General features: G+C 52.0%; 1 protein-coding gene across 3 annotated transcripts in view; it reads left to right on the top strand.

The window, feature by feature from the left end:
* HIVEP2 (HIVEP zinc finger 2) overlaps positions 1-19,411 on the top strand; it is a 166,896-nt gene that overhangs the window by 142,524 nt on the left and 4,961 nt on the right. For all 3 annotated transcript variants that reach the window (XM_061569469.1, XM_061569468.1, XM_061569470.1), the window contains 4 exons: positions 5,046-5,221; positions 12,479-12,654; positions 14,541-14,642; positions 17,709-19,114. In XM_061569469.1, coding sequence (XP_061425453.1) covers positions 5,046-5,221; positions 12,479-12,654; positions 14,541-14,642; positions 17,709-19,114 — 1,860 coding nt within the window. The remainder of the gene's footprint in view (positions 1-5,045; positions 5,222-12,478; positions 12,655-14,540; positions 14,643-17,708; positions 19,115-19,411) is intronic.

Here is a 19,411-nt window from a genome sequence, read left to right as displayed (position 1 = left end):
GGGCGAAAAACACACACACACATCGACTTACACACACGTACATATGGACTCGCACACACAGACATCGATTTTAGACACACACACATGGAGTTACACACACCCATTGACTCTCACACACACACATAGACTTACACACACACATCGATCTACACAGACACATCGACCTACACACACACACATATGGACTAAGACACACACACATGGACTTACACACACACACATGGACTTACACACACACATGGACTCACGCACACACATCGACTTACACACACACATCGACTCACACATACATAGACTCACACACACATCGACGCACACACACATGGAAACACATACACGCATATAGACTGACAAACACATATGGGCTAACACACACACTTATCGACGTACACACACATTGACTGACACACATAGACTCACACACTCACATCGACTCACACCCACACACACACATAGAGCTGCACACACAGAAATATCGACTTACACACAGAAATATCGACTTGCACACACAGCGATTTACACACACACAGACTCACACACACATGGACTTCCACACACATATCGACGTACACACACACATCGACGTACACACACATGAACCCACACACACACATGGACTTACACACACACATCCATTAACGCATAGACACATCTACTTACACACAAAGTGACTTAGACACACACACACGGAGTTGCACACACATACCCATGCACTTACACACATACATATGGACTCACACATGCACATAGAGCCACACACACATCGATTTACATGCAGACATTGATGCAGACACGCACATCGACTCACACATGGACTTAGACACACATTTTTATCTTAAAATGTACTAACTTAATGTTTAAATATTAGCTGTCTACACACGCACACACATTGACTAACACACACACATCGACTGACACACAACAACAACCGCCATTCACTACTAAGTGGCGGTGATGTCACCACGACAGTTGTGCCAGGCCATGGGCACCTTGAGGCCACATGAAGTGTCGAACGCCCGCTGGCAGGAGGTCATGGGGCAGACCCAGGTGCCACGGGTTGACTGACTGAGATGACCGAGATGACTGGCTGATGCACCACCTGTGCCCCCTACTGTGCCAACTTGCTGTGCTTTAGCCACCTGGCGCTCCGCTCGTTGTTGTGAGCATCGCTCCTCCACCCTCTGTTGTTGTTGGAGGACGACTGCCTCCCACTGCACAGTAGCGTCCTCCACGAGCCTCCTCCACAGAGGCCGATATTGACACTGCTGGTACCAGTCATCGGCAAGTCCACTCAGCTCCACATCCTCCTTTACCATGTCACTCCATGTCTTCTCTAGCCCGTGCCGTGCCCGTTTAGCCCCCTCGATCCGGCCGAACAAAAGGTGTTTGGGCATTTAAAATCCGATTTAAAGCTTTCGTGACTGCAGGGATTAATCTTATTGGTTATTTCGGTAAAGTCACGTAGAAGGGAAATAATAAAATAATAAAAATAAAACATAATAAAATACAATTCTCACGACGTTTTGGCCACAACGCAAGCAGCCGTCCTCAGGTGAAGAACAGGGCTGTCGGAAAGACAGCGTTCAGAAGAACAGGGTCTGACGGAAAGACAGCGTTCAGACGCTGTCTTTCCGACAGCCCTATTCTTCACCTGAGGACGGCTGCTTGCGTTGTGGCCGAAACGTCGTGATAGTTGTATTTTATTATGCTTCATTTTTATTATTTTATCATTTCCCTTCTACGTGACTTTACTGTTTGGGCGTGTGTTGATAGGGCATGCGGGCTACATGGCCCAGCCAACGCAGCCTTGCCTGCCGGAGGTGCTCACCGATGAGAATTTGTGAGCTCTTCACACAATCCAGCCTTGTTAAACCCAGGATTCGTAGGCAGGTCAGCCTAAATGTTTCTAACCGGCGAAGATGTTCCATTAGGGGGTCCACGTTTCGCAAGCGTAGAGAAGGGAGGGAATGACTGTGGCCGAGAAGACCTGAAGCTTCGTGCGGAGCGACAGACCAGGTAGCTTCCACACAGCGTTATGCAACCGATGAAGGGATAATGCCGCTCGACTGATTCGGAGTGAGACCTCTGCTGTTAAACCGGAGCCGGTCATGAGCACACTGCCCAGGTATGGAAAACTCTGCACTCTCTCCACAACTGCCCCATCACCGATTGGGAGTTGTGGGGGTGGAGTGCCCGATGGTACAAAATACCCACGTAGGTGCTTTGTTTTGGTGGGGCAGATGGTAAGGCCACCTCTTAGTGGCACACTCCAGTTTCAGCAGCAGCGCCTCAAACTCCTCCTCTGAGTGAGCCACAATTACCAGGTCATCAGCATATATAACGTGGTTGACCAATAGTGAGCCATCCCTTGAACGCACCCGGGCATCGATCAGCCTCCCATTGTATCTGTACCAGATGGAAATCCTACGGTACAGCTATTGAAGGCTTCACGAACTACGTGGTCAAATAGATATTAAATAATGTGGGAGCCAGAGGACATCCCTGTCGCACCCCAAGGTGTACAGGGAATGGCTTCGACTCCCGGCCACATAGTTTTACTCAGGCCCACTCACCATCATGAAGGTCCTTAATGATCGTGAGCAGAGGGTCAGGGACTCCGAAAGCATGAAGGACAACCCAGAGCCCTGGCCTATTGATGGTATCATAGGCCTTGACCAGGTTAATAAAGCAGAGATGTAGGTCTTGTTGGAATTCCCTACACCTCTGCTGTAGCAGACGGACATAAAATATGGCATGTGTGCAGGACCGCCCTTTCCTGAAACCGCATTGGGGCTCCGCAAGCCTCTCCTCAGCGTGCCTAGCAAGGCGATGTTGAATAATCTTTGCCAGGACCTTTCCCGGCACACTGAGGAGTGAGATGCCCCTGCAGTTGTTACAGTCTGTGCGATCTCCCTTCTTAAAGAGGGGGACCACCAGGGCATCCTTCCAGTCCTGCGGAACCCGTCCAGTGGTCCAGACTGTTATTATGATGTCATGTAGGGCAGTCTGTGCACAAACGCCACCCTCTCTCAGCATTTTGCTTCTGAGATCATCTCTGCCCGGTGCCTTTCCTAGTCTCAGACTCTGGATCGCCTTCAGTACTTCCTCAACAGATGGCACCTCAGCCAGCCACTCATAGGGGGTGACTTCGTCCAATATTTGAGGCACTGCAGCCTCGGCTGGGTCATCCCCACTTTGTCCCACGTTGTTATCCAGGCTGAGGGATGTCCCCTCCCCCTGGGCCTCAGAAATGCTCAGCAAATCTGCAAACCTGTTCCTGGGGGTCGGCGATTGGATCACTGTTCTTTCCCCTAATGATGGTAATAGGTGTGGCGCTGCAGGTTACTTTTTTGATGGAATTAAAGATCGATTTGTGATTGCGGGCTATTAAGGCAGACTCCATCTCCTCAGCAACCCGCGACCACCACCCAACCTTGCAGCGCCTCACGGCTCTCAGAAGCTCCGTGCGAAGGCTGCGGTAAGCCTCCTCATTCTCCGATGTGGGATGCTTAAGCTGATGAGAGTGGACCTGTCGCTTTTTATCAGCCAGCTTGAACACCTCGTCTGTCAGCCAGGGTCTCTGGGGAGGTCTGGACCGTGTACCCAAAGCAGCTATTGCAGCTGCATGAGCCACAGTCCTAAACCTCGCCCATTTCCCCTCGACATCCGCTGTTCCGTCACTAAGTAGTCCAGCAGATGTTCTTGCTTGGACCCGGCATGCATCCATGATGTTGTGTGGATGCGCCGAAAACCTGAACAGCGTGTTGGTAATTACAAGCCCATGGGGTGCACAAAAATCGAGCAGCCTCCTGCCGTTGTTATTGAGCTGATCTGGCCCATGCCTCCCAATCACTCCAGACCAGGTGCCAGCATCATGACTAACTCGGGCATTGAAGTCACCCAACAAGATGACTCTATCCCGAGGGGCGACTTTAGCTAGCACCTGTGACAGGAGGCCATAGAAGGCATCTGACTCATCGGCCTTGCCTGCATCCCTCCAGTACTAATGTAATGGACAGAGCACGGCTTTCCCTCAGGCCAGCAGCGGAGAGAGTGCATCTGGCTCCCTCACGGCAGCAGTGGAGACAGCGCGGCTCTCCCTCAGGGCAGCAGTGGACAGAGCACGGCTCTCCCTCAGGGCAGCAGTGGACAGAGCACGGCTCTCCCTCAGGGCAGCAGTGGAGAGAGCGCGTCTGGCTCTCTCACGGCAGCAGTGCAGACAGCGCGGCTCTCCCTCTAAGCCAGCAGTGGAGAGCATGGGGGTCCCTCAGGGCAGCAGTGGACGGAGCACGGCTCTGCCTCACTGTCACTTATCCATCTCCCTCAGGAAAGCAGCGTACCGAGCATGGCTCTGCCTCAGGGCAGCAGTGGAGAGAGCGCGTTTGGCTCTCCCTCAGGGCAGCAGTGGACAGAGCACGGCTCTCTCTCAGGGCAGCAGTGGACAGAGCACGGCTCTGCCTCACTCTCACTCGACCGTCTCCTCCATCTCACTCACCCGGCTGCTTGCTTGTGGTCACGTGACGCACTTCAACCAATCCGGGGGCGTACATGTTTGGGAGGGGCGCAGCTCTGGTTGGCTGCTTGCTCGAAGTCACGTGACGCACTTCAAGCAATCCGTGCTGCGTTACTCCACAATGACAGAGCCACAGATCTGGGCGATTATATTTTATATAAGATATGTGTCATTCGTAAGTGTCCGTTTGTCACACTCAGGATTTCCCAGGCGGTACGTGGGAGGAAAACACGCGCGTACAATTGTGTAAAAAGTCTCCGAATATACATACAAAATAGATGCACAACATTGCTTAATTATTTTAAATGAACTTTCTGCGGAAACAGGCGCAAAACAATGTATCAGTCAATATACTCGCATCCGCTGCCCCCCTTGCTAAGTTGATATGGTCCAAGTTTGGGGGGGGGGGAGGGCCATTTTTGAGTTCCCCCCATGTAATTTCTTACCATATCCAAGTACAGCCAACCCCACTGTGTGCTCACATCTGCTTGTGTAACGGGGAGTCGCGTTGTTTGCTGACATGGCCTTGCAGGGCGCCATGCCGGCGGCGGAGCCCAAGGCTACGGGCGCAGGGCGTGGCCGGGCTGCGGGCCCGGGCAGGGAGCGCGGGGAGCTGGAAGGACGCGGGGCCCAGGACAGCGCCGGCCCTGAGCCGCCTCCTATGAAGGGGGGGCCCCAGCCAAGCCGCATCAAGATATTCGAGGGCGGGTGAGACACCAGCTCGCAGACTCACTCACTTGCTGCCTTGGTCCAGTCATCCACCCACCCACTAACCCACTCGCTCACTAGTTCGCTCAAGTGGTCCAGTCATCCACATTACTCAACCACCACGCTGCACTCACCCACTCACCCACTTACCCATTGACTCACCCACTTTTCCACTCACCGACTCACTCAGTCACCCACTCACCACTGACTCACCACTCACTCACCACTCACTCACCACTCAAATATCCCCCGTATTGCCTTAACAGACTTTTGGGGCAAGTGCTGTTAGCGAGCACCTATCAATGCTGGAACGATACACGAGGGGGTGGATGGCCAGCACTACGCCCGACCACCTTTATCTCCCGGTTGACGATGATTTTATACACAGCACCAGGTACTCATTTTAGGTTGAGTTGACCTAGAGGAGGTTCAGGACCAGTTCAGATAATCGTCACTGGTGTTGGCCACGAGCGGCAATCGAACTCGGATCACCGGGTTCGTAGCGCAGTGCGCTAACCCCTACGCTACAGCTCCACTCACCCACTCACCCACTCACACACTCACACACCCACCCACTCACGCACTTACGCGCTCACGCACTCTCTCACCCACTCACAGACTCACCATACTGCAGGTGACAACACATTGTGCTCAACCACCACACTGCACTCACCCACTCACACACTGACCCACTCACCCACTCACACACTCACCATACTGCAGCTCACAACACAGTCACCCACCCACACTCAGAACACCACACAGGTCACCTCACTTCGCTTTATGCGTATTCCCTCGCACTGCTCCACTTTACCCAATGCAATGCGTCAACCTGGCTTGAAACCGCATTTTATTCCAATAATATTTCCAATAGAAATAAAACAGGTTGTGAGCAACTCTCTTGACATCGGAGTGGTCCATGGAAGTCCGGCGACATTGGGGAAGACCTGAGAGCAGATGGTGGGAGACTGTCAGAGCACATCTTGGAGGTTGCGTGTCTGCCGTTGGGTGGCATTGCAGTGGCCCATTGTGAACACTAATGCATCACAGCAAGAAGGGCCTGGCACCAATTTGTATGATCTCCACCTGTTCTTCAAAGACTACAAAACAACCTAGCACGCACCATTGGAACCGTATTTGCCACTAGAAAAATATGATAAAAAAAAAAATGTGCCCCTTTTATCTGGCAACAAAACTGACACCTTTTCATTGGCCACACTCATCCCCGTCTCGACTCGCTTGCCTGTCTCCGTGCCCTCAACTGGCTACCCATCACCAGTAGGGTCATATACAAGATCGCCTGCCTCTGCCACCATGCCTTCACATCTGCCTGCCCGCCGTACCTTTCTTCATTATTGACAACTTGCAGCTCAGCACATGGCAGATGCCTGCGCAGCGCGACTCACGACCTCCTCTTGATACCAAGATCCAGGATGGTCATGTCTATGCGCCGCTTCTCGGTGGCAGCCGCAACAGTCTGGAACGCAATCCCTCTGCACATTCGCAGCATCACCTCAATCACCCCCTTCAAGAGAGACTTAAAAACTCACCTCTATAACCATGCTTTCGAGCGACTTTGAGCTTAGTTCCGCGCCTCTGAGTTGCGGCCGTTCTGTCCACAAATTTGCGCGCATTATAAATTGAATTATTATTATTCCTTCGGGTTCTCTCTGGTTTCCTTCCATAGCTAAAAAACCCATACAATGTAAATATTGGCCAAAGCATCCCAATTCTTATATATTTCCTCCAAATTACTCAATTAGGATTAAACACACAGAAACATTGCCTCCGTACTGTGAAAACTTGGCAGGACCCTCTTGAATAAGAGTCTTGAGGCTCAGCGAGGCTTTCTTGGGTTAAACCAGCATCGTCATAAAAATAATAAAACACTACTCAGCAGCTGCAGGATCCGGCTGTGAGGGTTGGAAGCGCTAGTGATGAGGTTGTGGTCGGTGGAATCAATGGGTTGGGTCGTGATGACGTCTCGACGTCGATTCTACCCGGCGTGCTTTTGCGGCATAGCGCAGCACCACGCCAGCCTTCCAGCAGCGCCCTGCTGTGCGGCCGCTCGGTCACCGTGACGCTGCGTGCTGGCCAATGAGGCAAGCCGAGTTGCGGAGACCGAGCGAGGCACGAATCAACATGCTCTCTATCGTGCCCGGCTCTGTTCCCGGATTTTTCTCAATATGAGAGTAAATTCAGTACCTGTGATCTTTGTGAGCAATATAAGTATAGCGGCCAGCAACAAGCAGCAATATCGAAGTTTTAATAGGTATGATTGAGCACGTTGGAAAATATATAATGGGAGAAGTGCGAGTGGTGTGGTGAGTGGAGGAGTGGATGAGTTTGTGAGTGAGTGGGTGAGTGAGTGTGATGTTGCGACCTGCAGTGTGAAATCCGAAAGTTACTTAAATTGGGCTGCTTATAATAATGACCAGCAGCGCATTACATTATTTAATTCTGAGTTTAAGAATTGAAAGCTAGGTTGAAGAGATAAGATATTGGAGTTTTAAAAAATATATTAGAATTTTGCGAAAAGATGTTTGAATTTTTCTCAGCACACAGTTTGCTGGGAAAGTGAATTCCGTGTCTTTGGCTTGGCGAAATGAGAAAGCGTGCAGCCCAAACTTTTTTCTTACACGCGGGATGTCGTCGTAAGAGCTGTCTGCAGAGCAAAGACCAGCAGCCCGTGATGTGAGGTTTGTTACGGGAGTGAGGGTTTTGGACAGGTAGACTGGACGTTTGTATATATGGGTCATGCGCCTTGATGCACACTAGCTGTCGGTCTCCATGACTCACACTTTTCACGGTTGACACGAGCCATAGGGATATCGGTTAATTTAGAATGGAGACAGCAAGTTCAGCTGCTGGCAACGAACAAAGTGCCCAATAGCAATGAAATCGAGCGAGATGATAATGTGACAAATGAAGAGACAGATTCCACCACAATTAGTTTGAACGCTAGTGAGTCTTGCGGCTGGCAGTTGTTGGGCCATTTCACTGTATGTGTACCCTGTCAGCCTACAGGCAATAAGATTAGGACAATTTAATGGTTGGTGCCAGGTTTCAGTAATGGAATGCAACTGTCCTTCGAAGATGCGATCGTGAATTTACGCGGACTTATTCTGTTCGTTGAACAGCTGAATCATGGTGGAGACTGCCATAGAGCTGGTTTTACAGAGGAATGCGTCGGGCACCAGACATATTGGCTGATGACCAGCAGGGACCGCTGGCCAGTGATACTGGGAGAGGATCAGCGAGACGACAGAGTGGAGCAACAAATCGATGGTGCGGCTCCGTGGGGTGACAGCGCGACCCGGCAGGGCGATGGTGCAGCTCAATGGGTCAACGCCGTGACCGGCAGGGCGAGTCAGTGGCGCAGCCCAGAGGAGCGATGGCATTGTCCAGTCCCCTGGCGGCAACGATGCAGCTGAGCAGGCCCACAGCGAGACCCAGTAAGCCAGCGAGTGAGTATAGCGAGCCGGGGTCGGGGCTGGAGACACCGGGCACAGAGCAAAAATAACAAAATAAAAAGAGATGAAGAGAGAACAGAGACAAATTGAGAAGAGGAAGAAGAAAAGACACAAGATAAGACATAAAAGAGAAAGGAAAACCAATAAAAAAAAGCAAGACATACGGAGCAGCAAGGCGACCTGTATAGACATACGTGGCGCCATCTTGCTGGGCTCAGTGTGGTAGTGGTGATGGTTGAACACAGTGTGGTGGTAGTGGTGGTTGAACACAGTGGTGGTGGTTGAACACAGTGGTGGTTGAACACAGTGTATTGGATGAGACAAAACAGTCAGTGTCTGGTAGACCAAGTCCTCAACTTGGGCGGAAGAATCACTGAGTGAAGTGGTCAGAGGAAAATGAATCAACGATTCTTAAAATCGGTCTTGTGTCCCTTTCTGAGTATACGAGGTGGGGAGGTGTGGTAAGAAAGCAAATGTGTAGTTTTACTGGAGATAGTCATTGTAGACAACCAAAGAAGCCCTCCAGGGGCGTGTACAGGTACTGCAAAGCAAACGACTGCTGCGTGCACGGAGTCTTTTCACACCCTGCAATACAAACCCGTTTAGCCTTTGGGAGCCAATATAAATCACTTTACAAAATAACATGCACATTAAAGACAATTACATTGTTAAGTTCTTCAGGCCAATTAAGATGAACTAAATCTCATTTTTAAACTTTCCATGACATCCTTATGGATTCCTTGAAGGTAAATTAAAATTGGAATTAGTAACCCTAACTCTAATGTTATGGCAAAGTCAATTTGACAGTGTGAAGAGAATGAAATTGGGAAGAGTTTTAGGCATTACAGATATTCCATTAGAATTTACTGTGAAGAAGGACCATTGCCTGAAATGTCACCTATTATATTTTCCTTTTAAGGCCACACAGAGTTATTGATGAATGTGTCGAGCTGTGTTGTTGTTGTTTGCGCTTGTGCTTTTGCAGCAGCAGGATAGCCAGATATTCTCTCTTTGATTGTTTATCAGCCAGTCAGTGATGGCTATGCACGTGGCTTATAATTTAGCACTAGGCAGCGAGGGTTGGTGGCTCACACATTGGGAAACTCCATGTCCGTGGGTGGTGAGGAGGTGCCATACCCTGGCTTGTCAGAAGTGGTGCAGAAAACTTGGACTCCACCTATTCCATCTACTTTGGGATAGAGTGTTTCCCCCTCGCACGCGTGTGGGTTTTCTTTAGGTGCTCCGGTTTCCTCCCACATGTAAACACTCATTAATTGGCTGAAAACACCTTAATATATAAAGGACTGCAGAGCTTGGGAAATTGTTGGTAACGCCAGTCCACTGCCCATCTGTGACCTTCCCCGCTTGTCTGTGGTTCCTCCGCGCACCTCTGAGTCGTTTTTCTTTCTTGCCAAGTGAGCGAGTAACCGTGCGGCGCGTTACAAGCCAGAAATTAATTTTTTTGCTGTTGGATAAAGGAGATTTTCAACAAATATCTTGAAGTAGGTATGACCTTTTTTATATAAATGCAGTTCGTTGGATGCCCTGCAGCAGCAGGAGCCACCTTGAGCCCCGGTTTACAGAAAACGGCGGCCGCCCCTTGCCGGCGCAGCGAGCCCGACCTCATTACATAATGCCACTCGGATTCCGCCATCGTCTCAATTCGGCTGTAACTTTTCTATTTCTTGTTTTGCGGTCACGCCGTCTTGGCCGTCGCTGACCCATTGCCATTCTGAAACTCAGAGAGAACGCATTCTGAATGCAGTTTACCCAATTCGTGTTTGTAAGAATATTGCCGTTTTGTGGCACGACGCCGAATACAAATTCAGGGGAATAACGTTGCTATTCTGTGTGCAGCTCGGGTCTAAATTGACATTGATTGGTACAATGGCAGCTGAATGAGCACCACCATGGCTGAAATCTTCTCCCAGGCTCCACAGGGGTCGCCACCATTTGCATTGTTGACCAAAAACCAGCCTACTTCTGTCACCACTGCGCAGTAGGCTGCAATGAATTTCAACACAGCAACACCGGTACCAGATCTCGGTCCAAATCAGTTCCTGCCACCCGAACACAGATGCTAATTCGCTTTACATTGATGCCACTTTCTGCATCAAGGTGTCACTTTGGTAGCCAACCTCTAGAAACCATTGCATTGCCTGTCCTACACACATGGCAAAGTCACATGTTCCTGGTTAACAAAACTGTGGTTCATGCTGTGTGCCGCCTTGTATCCGTTGTTGAACCTGTCCTGAAATGAAATTCTTCGAATCTTCCACACAGAGGAACTGGGCGGATAGACTGCCGCTTACCTCTGTGGCCAGCGTGAGTCCCGCGTGCCGTGCTCTGACCCACGTGACCTTGTGTACAGTGCGTCGTGCGGACCGTGTGCGTGTGGGTTATGTTTGGCTGTGCAACGTCGATTCCACTGCCAGTACCCCCCACCCTTTGGAGCAGCTTGCGATGTTTCCGTTGCAAATACCAGGTCTTGATTCACGTGGCGCTGCCAGAATAACCTCCGTGGTCTTGTTAAAGCCCCCAAACTAAGATGGAGAGGCTTGTGGGGGTGGCCGTTCGTTCCATGAGAGCACAAGTGGTGAATATTCCTGGAGCCGTGAGCACATTCTCAGAGACGTGCAGGCTCACGCACGATTGTGCATTTGCACGTACAGATACGTGGTGAAATACAGACAGAGACATGCGTAAAATACATAGGATCTAGGACAGTGCTACCAAACATGTTGTGAGTGCAGATCGAAATCAAAGCACAATTGTGGCCAAAACCGTTGATACCACCGCACCTCATAGCCAACGAGTTCCACCTCTCTGCCAGATCCTGCAACTACTGCACAGGAGACACGCAGCAACCCCCAAGACTCTGCCCTGACAGTCTCCCACCATCCATTCTTCGGTAGTTGCCTTGATCGCCAGGCTCACGGAGACTACTCCATTGCTGGCCGCGCCCTGCCAGTTGCGTATGAAACACGGACGCACGCACGGACGTGGCTTTCTGAGCAACTGAGTGGCATGCTCTCCTATTTGTTACGAGCGAGTTAATTCACGCACTCGATGATGAAAAGCAACGTGCATCAAGAAGAACGTAAATCAGCGTGCCTACTGTGACACTTGGATCTAAAACGCTGAAATTGATGAGGAAAATGGATCAAAATGCTGAAGAGCGCATCAAGAGCCATGGTGGTGACGCACGTTTGGAATTGCAATGAGAGGGCAGAGAGAGGCTCACATGCGTTAGAGAACACAACACAGGTTAACACACATCGCATTGACATGTGAGAAAATCAAGTGCGCTTTGGAGCAGGACACGTCGCTAGAAGGGGACGGTAGCCAGAGGGCGAGACTGGTGAAGGAGTGCCAGCCAGGGAGGGAACGCACCCGAGAGTATCAATTGGCGCTGACCGGAAACACCGTACATTTCAAACGATACGTATGCCTATCGTCTTGGTTCTTTCGGTAAAGTCACGTAGAAGGAAAATAATAAAATAATAAAAATAAAACATAATAAAATAATTCTCACGACGTTTCGGCCACAACGCAAGCAGCCGTCTTCAGGTGGAGAACAGGTCTGTCAAGTAGACAGAGTCTAGTAGACAGAGTCTACTTGACTCTGTCTACTGACTGGCTGATAAACGCGGACAGCCTCCGTAGCGGAGGCTGTCCGCGAGTGACGTCGCCTCCTCCCCTGAGCTCCGCTGGTGAGGGTAAGCGTGTAAATCCGGCGCTGATGGCGGTGTTGGCTCCCGTGCCGCCCCTTGGCCTCTCGCAGGTACAAGTCGAACGAGGAGTACGTGTACGTGCGGGGCCGCGGGCGAGGCAAGTACGTGTGCGAGGAGTGCGGCATCCGCTGCAAGAAGCCCAGCATGCTGCGCAAGCACATCCGCTCGCATTCTGACCTGCGGCCCTACCGCTGCCACATCTGCAGCTTCGCCTTCAAGACCAAAGGTGCGGCCGTCTAACCCCTCGTGCAACAGCTCCTTCCCACTCCATCTCAAATATCCCCCCCCCGTCCCTGCCCCTCCACCCCCCTGCCACCCTCCCACCTCCTGCCACCCTCCCACACGCAACAAATATGCTGCACAACAACGGCATTGTCCACCTTGGGGTTTGTCTTCCCAATCATCTCTCTTCTCCGAAGCTCTTAGCAATAACCCTCTGCTCGATATGACAGTTTTGGTGACTCTTATCTGTTATAACTTTGAGAGTGCTGATTGTTGCTGGCCGCTTGACGTTTTGGGCCTGTGCTCAGCAACTGTAAAAAAAAAATGGAACTGAATTCATATGTTAAATCTACGCAGATATTCTCGTGTGTTTAATGCAGATTTTGCGCCTACAGTATGTGTCAGTGCATGTAATGTGCATTCTATGCTCTGGCGTGTTAAAAGCAGTGCTCAGCACTCCGATGTCCTGGCGTTGTGCACGCCACACTGTCTCTCTCACTCCTGTGTGTGCCGACGCACTCCTCCACGCTTCACCCCCCTGTGCCCCCCCCCCCCCACTGTAACAGACAGCCTGGGGCCTTGAGCTAGTGCTTCCGAGTGGACGTCGATTTTATTTAATTTGTCGGGTGGTGGTGGCTTTGCGCGTGGCATTTAGTCCAGCGCTCTGGAGGCAGGGAGAGTTGGTGGATCGCCACACAGATGTTGCAACATTCCCTTCCTGTGGGCGTCGAGGTGCTATATAACCTGGCCGGTCAAGAGAACGCTGTAACATCGCAAATGTGGCCACCACCTGTTCCCTCTGTATGGGATAACGTGTTTCCCCCTCGCACGCGTGGGTTTTCTCCAGTTGCTCCGGTGTCCTCCCACATGTAAACATAGGGGGATCGCACAGCTTGGGCACTGACTTTCCGCCTGGGTGCCTTCCTGCCTTTCTGTGGCCCGTCGCCTCTCCGAGTCATTCTCTTTATATTCAGGAGTGAGCGAATATCGCTTGGCGTGTCACAAGCTGAAATTATTATAATTATGATTGTTACTAAAAGTAGCGGTTCATCTGAGCAGAGGTTTTCAGCTCCGGCTGCCCAAATCCTCATCCCCCGCTTTTGCCAGGAGCACATTTCAGCGGACCGAATTTGACGGCAGATCAGACTGCCGATGTGCGTTTTGTGAAACTGTTTTAAGTTTTTGTGAACACCTCGCATACCTTTAAAGTCTTCCACACTGGCGTGGTGTTGAAGCGCGCAGTCCTTGACTGAATCTAGCCACCTGTGGCGACCCCGGACCCCGCACTACAAACACGCAGGGGCCGATTTTCCACGTAGTGCCCCAGTACCTCATGTGGCTTACATGGGCGTCCAGACTTTCGCGTCTCTTCTGTGCTCCCTGTGGCCTAGCGGCCACGACGTAACCTCATGGCAGCGCGTTTTGCCGCTTTGTCGCAGAAGCTGTGGTTTTGAGCCCGGTGGTCGCTCTGGTGAATACTGCTGGGGCGTAGCGACCAGAAAGTACAACAAAAACACCGCGCGCCATCTGCCCCGCAGTGGTCGTTAAAGATTCCGTGACGTCATTCGAAAATTTTTGTGGGCCATATGTGCTGGTTTCATGGGCAAAACTTGCCAAGTTACAAAATAACCCACAAAAAAATTACCACGTGGCAACATCGCCCTCTACTGGCAGACTGTAACCGTCTGTACCCTTATCTGAGACGTATCACTTTACGATAGCCTTGTGCTATTAGTATGGCCCAAACGTCAAATGTACTTTTAACTATTGAGTACATCGTACAACGAAGTCTTCTGTAAGGACGCTTAAACTCTCTTTCATATTTAACTTGTCAAGGCGTTTAGTGCATTTGCTCGTTTAAATCTGTACATTTTGTGCAATCTCTCCTAGGAAACCTCACAAAGCACATGAAGTCCAAGACTCACAGTAAGAAATGCCTGGAGATGGGTCTCACCCTGGTTCCGGTGGACGACACGGACCCCGAGGAGGCCGGTAAGACCGCACGTCCAGCACGTCCAAGACGGGGGGGGGGGGGGGGGCGCGCTGGATCGGGGTCATGTGAACCCCCGTGCAGTAACGGTCATAACTAGTTATCGTTGCATAGCAGTGGCGTTGTGCTCCGTACCAAGTGCTTCTTCGAACGGTGGAGAACTTGTAATGCGTACAGTTTTCACGTGGAGATGCGGGAAACCACAGAAAAGCAGGGGGAGGCAGCCAGTGCCTGTGCAGACAATTGCCCAAGCTCTGTGATCCTTCATTGGCATGTTTAGCCAACTCAATTAATATTGAGTGTTTATACAATTGGGGGTAAATCAGAGTACCCAGAGAAAACCCCTGAGTGCGACGGGGCTAACACTCAATACAATATAGATGCCCTTTTGATACTTGGAGTTTCACTAAATTGTGTGATCCACCAACCTTACTTATGCAAGGACAACTTCCATAGAATACGCTTTCCTGCTGTCTTCATGTCGGTTTACTTTTTGAGATTCCTTCTGAAAACCAAGAGGTCAGAGAGCTGGTTTGGCACTGCCAAGATCCTGGGTTTGAATTCAGGTCTCATTTGCCTGTGATTAAACCCAGGTTCTTAAGTATAGTGAGTTGGTGGTCTAAAATCGGTCACCAATGACAACACAAATTTGGTTCTGCACTGAATCTGGGAAAATTTCAGCTCTGAGAAATGTTAATATTGTTTAGACTTTAGTACCACGAATATTACTCTCATGTGCTGCCCTGTACCGTGAGGTACTACAGGTCATTCTAAGGGATCTCAGAGATAGTTCTGTGATATCCACTTCCGTAGGACATTCTCTATCGCGTAGGGTTACACTGCACTGCAAGAGATCTGAAAGGTTGGCCTCATCTCATGACGTGACACCTATGGCACAGTAGGGATGAAATAGTGAGGAAATTACAATCTCTTAAAAAACACACTATCTCATTATCTTTTAGCTAAACGTGTAGTAACCGACTCGAATCTGTAGCCCTGCAGCCTGAGCAATCCCGTCCCCTCTCTCTCGCGCTGCACCAGTTGCCAGGGCGACGGTGCCTGCCTCACGCCCCTCGCTCGTTCTCCTGCTCCACAGCGGTCAGCGTGACGGTGCGCTGGCCGGCACACGCGTGGCTCGCTCTCCTGGGCTTGACCCCGCTGACGCAACATTAATATTCCAGCGGCGTGCTCGCCCGCGGTTAGCGGCGACATGCAGATGCGGGGGAACGGAATTTGTGATTTATCATTAATTGCAATTGGAAATATTTTTCGCTGGAAAAATCCCTGAAGACGAAATGTCGGGGATGTCACGCGGGTGCATCCCTTCATTTGCTGCGCTTTAGGATTTAACGGATTTTAAAGCGTGGCCAAATGATCGTTCCAGTCCAGCGCCTCGTTTATAAAACACCGGCAGCCAACACGACTGACGGACGCATACAAACAAGCAATCAGCATTGGTGCCCATCGCTCGTGGCGATCGTCGTGCGCTATCACCCAGCAATAGAACCCACGTGGTCACCCGGTGGGTCGCTGTAGGGCATCGGGGTGTGGTACCCGCACGGCGTTACGGGAGTTCACGCCGTGCACCTAACGCACCGCTACTGCATTACCAGGTTGGCTGTTTGTTTAGTGACGCGAACCACTGGGAGAGAGTTGGTGTGAGTAGCAGTCGTGCAAATTCGCCCCAAACAAACTCAATATGAATGAGGCCAAAAGAGTTCCATTTTCAAGTACCACCTGATGCAGTACAGCACAGAATTGTTCAGCGCACCCGTACACACACACACACCCGTACACACACACACGTGCGTACAACAACCGCCATTCGCCACTAAGTGGCGGTGACGTCACCACGACGCTTGTGCGTACACACACACCCGCACACACACACGTGCGTACACACAAACATCGCAGAGCTCCAGAAAGGGGTAAAATCGACAGCCGCGCTCCGCTCTTGCGAGAGGTGAACATGCGCACTTGGCTCCTCGTTGCTTGCGCACACACTCTTCAAACTCTCACTTAATTCCCTGCCCACTGTGATCCGCGGAAGCAAGGGAAGAGCGACGCTTTTTGGCTGTGCGGGAGCTGCCATGGGGACGGCCATTGGTTTAGTACAGTGGCGAAGGAACTCCCACGCTTCCATCTCCATGCCAGCTCCGGGGGCGCAGCAGCCTCGCGGGCCGATTACGTTTGACGTCAGAGCCTGCAGGAAGTACAGCATTGGGGGGGGGGGGGCTTGACGAATGAGCGAGCGCGTGGGCGAGCGCGTGGGCAGGATGGATAAGTGGGTGAGTCACAGATAATTACATTCATTTCACGCTTCCGGGCCGTGGCGTCTGCTCCGCACCTCTTCCGCATTTTGATACGACGCGGCCGCACGTGCTGCCATCTTGGTACGGCGACCCGGCAGGCGCGCTGTCACTCGTGTGTCACGCTCGTTTGCAGGGAACCAACCGTACGTTAAGTCAGCCACTCGGCACACTCTCACATATCAACTCATTGCCATTCAATGGTTTCAGCAAAAAATTATTTCCTGCTGAAATGACCATTGTGGTATTGGTGCTCATCGCCTGTTTACAGCCCTGAGTCAGTGGTGGAAATTCCATATTTCTATGGTGAGGATGAGTTTATCCATAGGACAACCACTTTAATTCTCCACAGAGTGATACTGATTTTATAGACCCCCAATTGATGATGGGCTGAGTTAATGAACTTGCTGTAAAAGCGTGCTAAACATTTTTTGTGACGAAAAAAATCGACTTCTCACGTTGATATTCATCCTCCTACATGCCATTCACAAACCAGGCCCCACATTTTTAAGCAACCACGAGTGAATTACAAAAATAATTTTGATACCACTTTCGTGGAACACACAATGACTGGCAGTGAGCTCTCGTGTCGTTCATAGGAATTCAACGATTGCTTGCGAATCGCATTGGAGAAGTGCTTTGCCCAGGAGCGTTCAGGAGCGTGTGTTTTACATAGCACCTCTTCGCATGTGCCCCCCTGAGCCAAAAATAGCGTTACACTGCATTGACTCGCTGCCGTTTCCTGTTCTCTCCCCGCAGCGCTTGAGAACGCTCACAAGAAGTCATCTGGAGACCACCAGTTCTCTGATGCAGACGTCTCCGACGGTGACCGGGAGGAGGAAGAGAACGAGGACGATGACGACGAGGATGACGAGGACGACGAGGTGGACGCGATTGCTGGCCTTGCAAGGCGCCCCGGAGATCACAGAGCAGAAGACTCGACCACCGCAGCTTTGTCCTCCGCAGGGGACGGGTGGGGGCCTCAGGGCCCCCACGTGAAGCTCTACAAGGCCCCAGGCTCCAGCTTTGACGCCGAGGTTGAGAGTCTCACCTCTCAGTTCCGCGCCTTCCCCTACTCCGAGGGTGGCAAGTCGGCACAGCAGGGCAACGCAGGGGACAAGCAGCATCAGCACGGTGCAGGCTTTGGCAGGGCGTGCTGGGACAGCTACTCTCCACACGCAATGAGCATCAACAGCGAGAGTGTGGCTCCCTCCCCCGGCCAGTTGATGAACGCGTCATTGTCGCCCAGCCAGATGAGCGTGAGCCGGGAGGGGTCGCCGTGCACAGGTGAAGGGGAAAGGTCGTCGTCTCCCAACGCCTCTCCCGGCCGTGCGTATTCTCCCGGCCGCGTGTACTCTCCTGCCTGCGCGTACTCTCCGGCCCGAGCGTACTCTCCTGGCAGAGCTGCGTCCGACCCTTGTGACGACTCCACGATCGATCCCTTCGCCGCGCACTACACGGAACAGTTGGCGTCCAATAAGCTTTCGCAGGTTCAACATCAACACCACCCTCCACACCACCACCATCTTATCCACCATCACTTCCAGCAGCAGGCTTCTGTGAGCCGGCTGTCCGTGCCGTTTTGTGAGCGTGCATCACGGCAGCAGGAGTCGGCGACGCAACAGCAAACGCAGCAGAGCCGCGACTCGCTGGTGCCCAGCCGGCCCCGAGGCCACCGCGCGCACTCCCTGTCGCCGTACCGGCGCGGCTCCTCCGGCAGACCCTGCTCGCCGTCGCCGAGCCGAGAAGCGTACAGCGGCGCCGCTGGCGGAGGTGGCAGCAGCAGCATTCTGCGAGCGCAGTCGCTCTCCCCGAGCCGCTGGAGCGCGCTACGCGCAGCCGATGGCCCAAAGAATCCCGACGGGGGCGCAGGGGCGGCACGCTCTCCGCCATGCCGGTCTCCCCCCGTCGACGCCGCCCACCACGGAGTCCGGGACGGCCTTGACTGCCGCCCACGGCCGCCGTGGGGAGACGACGCGGCGACACCGTCGCCCGCCTCCCTCCCGCCTGCCGACGAGGAAGGGAGCGATCCACGGGTCAGCGCCATGCGCTGCGGCCAGCGCAGCCGCGGCACGGGGGGGGGAAGCTTTGAGTCAGCAGCGGCGGACCACGAGATGGAGACGTGCGGTGGCTGGGCGGAGGCGCGCGGAGTGGAGCGGGGCACGGTGAGTGCGTCCGTGAACGCCCATCGCCGCACGCGTTGCCTGTGACCGTGATTGGTAATCAACTCTACTTTCTCCCCGTGTGAGCATCCCCATATCAACGATTCGATGGTAGATAAAGCTAATAATTCAAAATTTTGCTCAGTGAGAGGTTGCATTCTCTTTTTCTCCCACTCCATAGGTTGACTCTCATGTCCCTCAGCTATCCATGCTACCAACTCCATGCTGCTTCCATTTTATTCTGACGGTCAGCAACAAACAGCGCGACCAAATGTGTAATTGACGAGAGTGTTACACGTT

Source organism: Lethenteron reissneri, chromosome 43, assembly GCF_015708825.2.
Source record: "Lethenteron reissneri isolate LAM-NWPU_2019-01 chromosome 43, ASM1570882v1, whole genome shotgun sequence".
NCBI lineage: Eukaryota > Metazoa > Chordata > Hyperoartia > Petromyzontiformes > Petromyzontidae > Lethenteron > Lethenteron reissneri.
The sequence above is the reverse complement of the archived record's forward strand: the minus strand, read 5'-3'. Positions and strand labels throughout refer to the sequence as shown.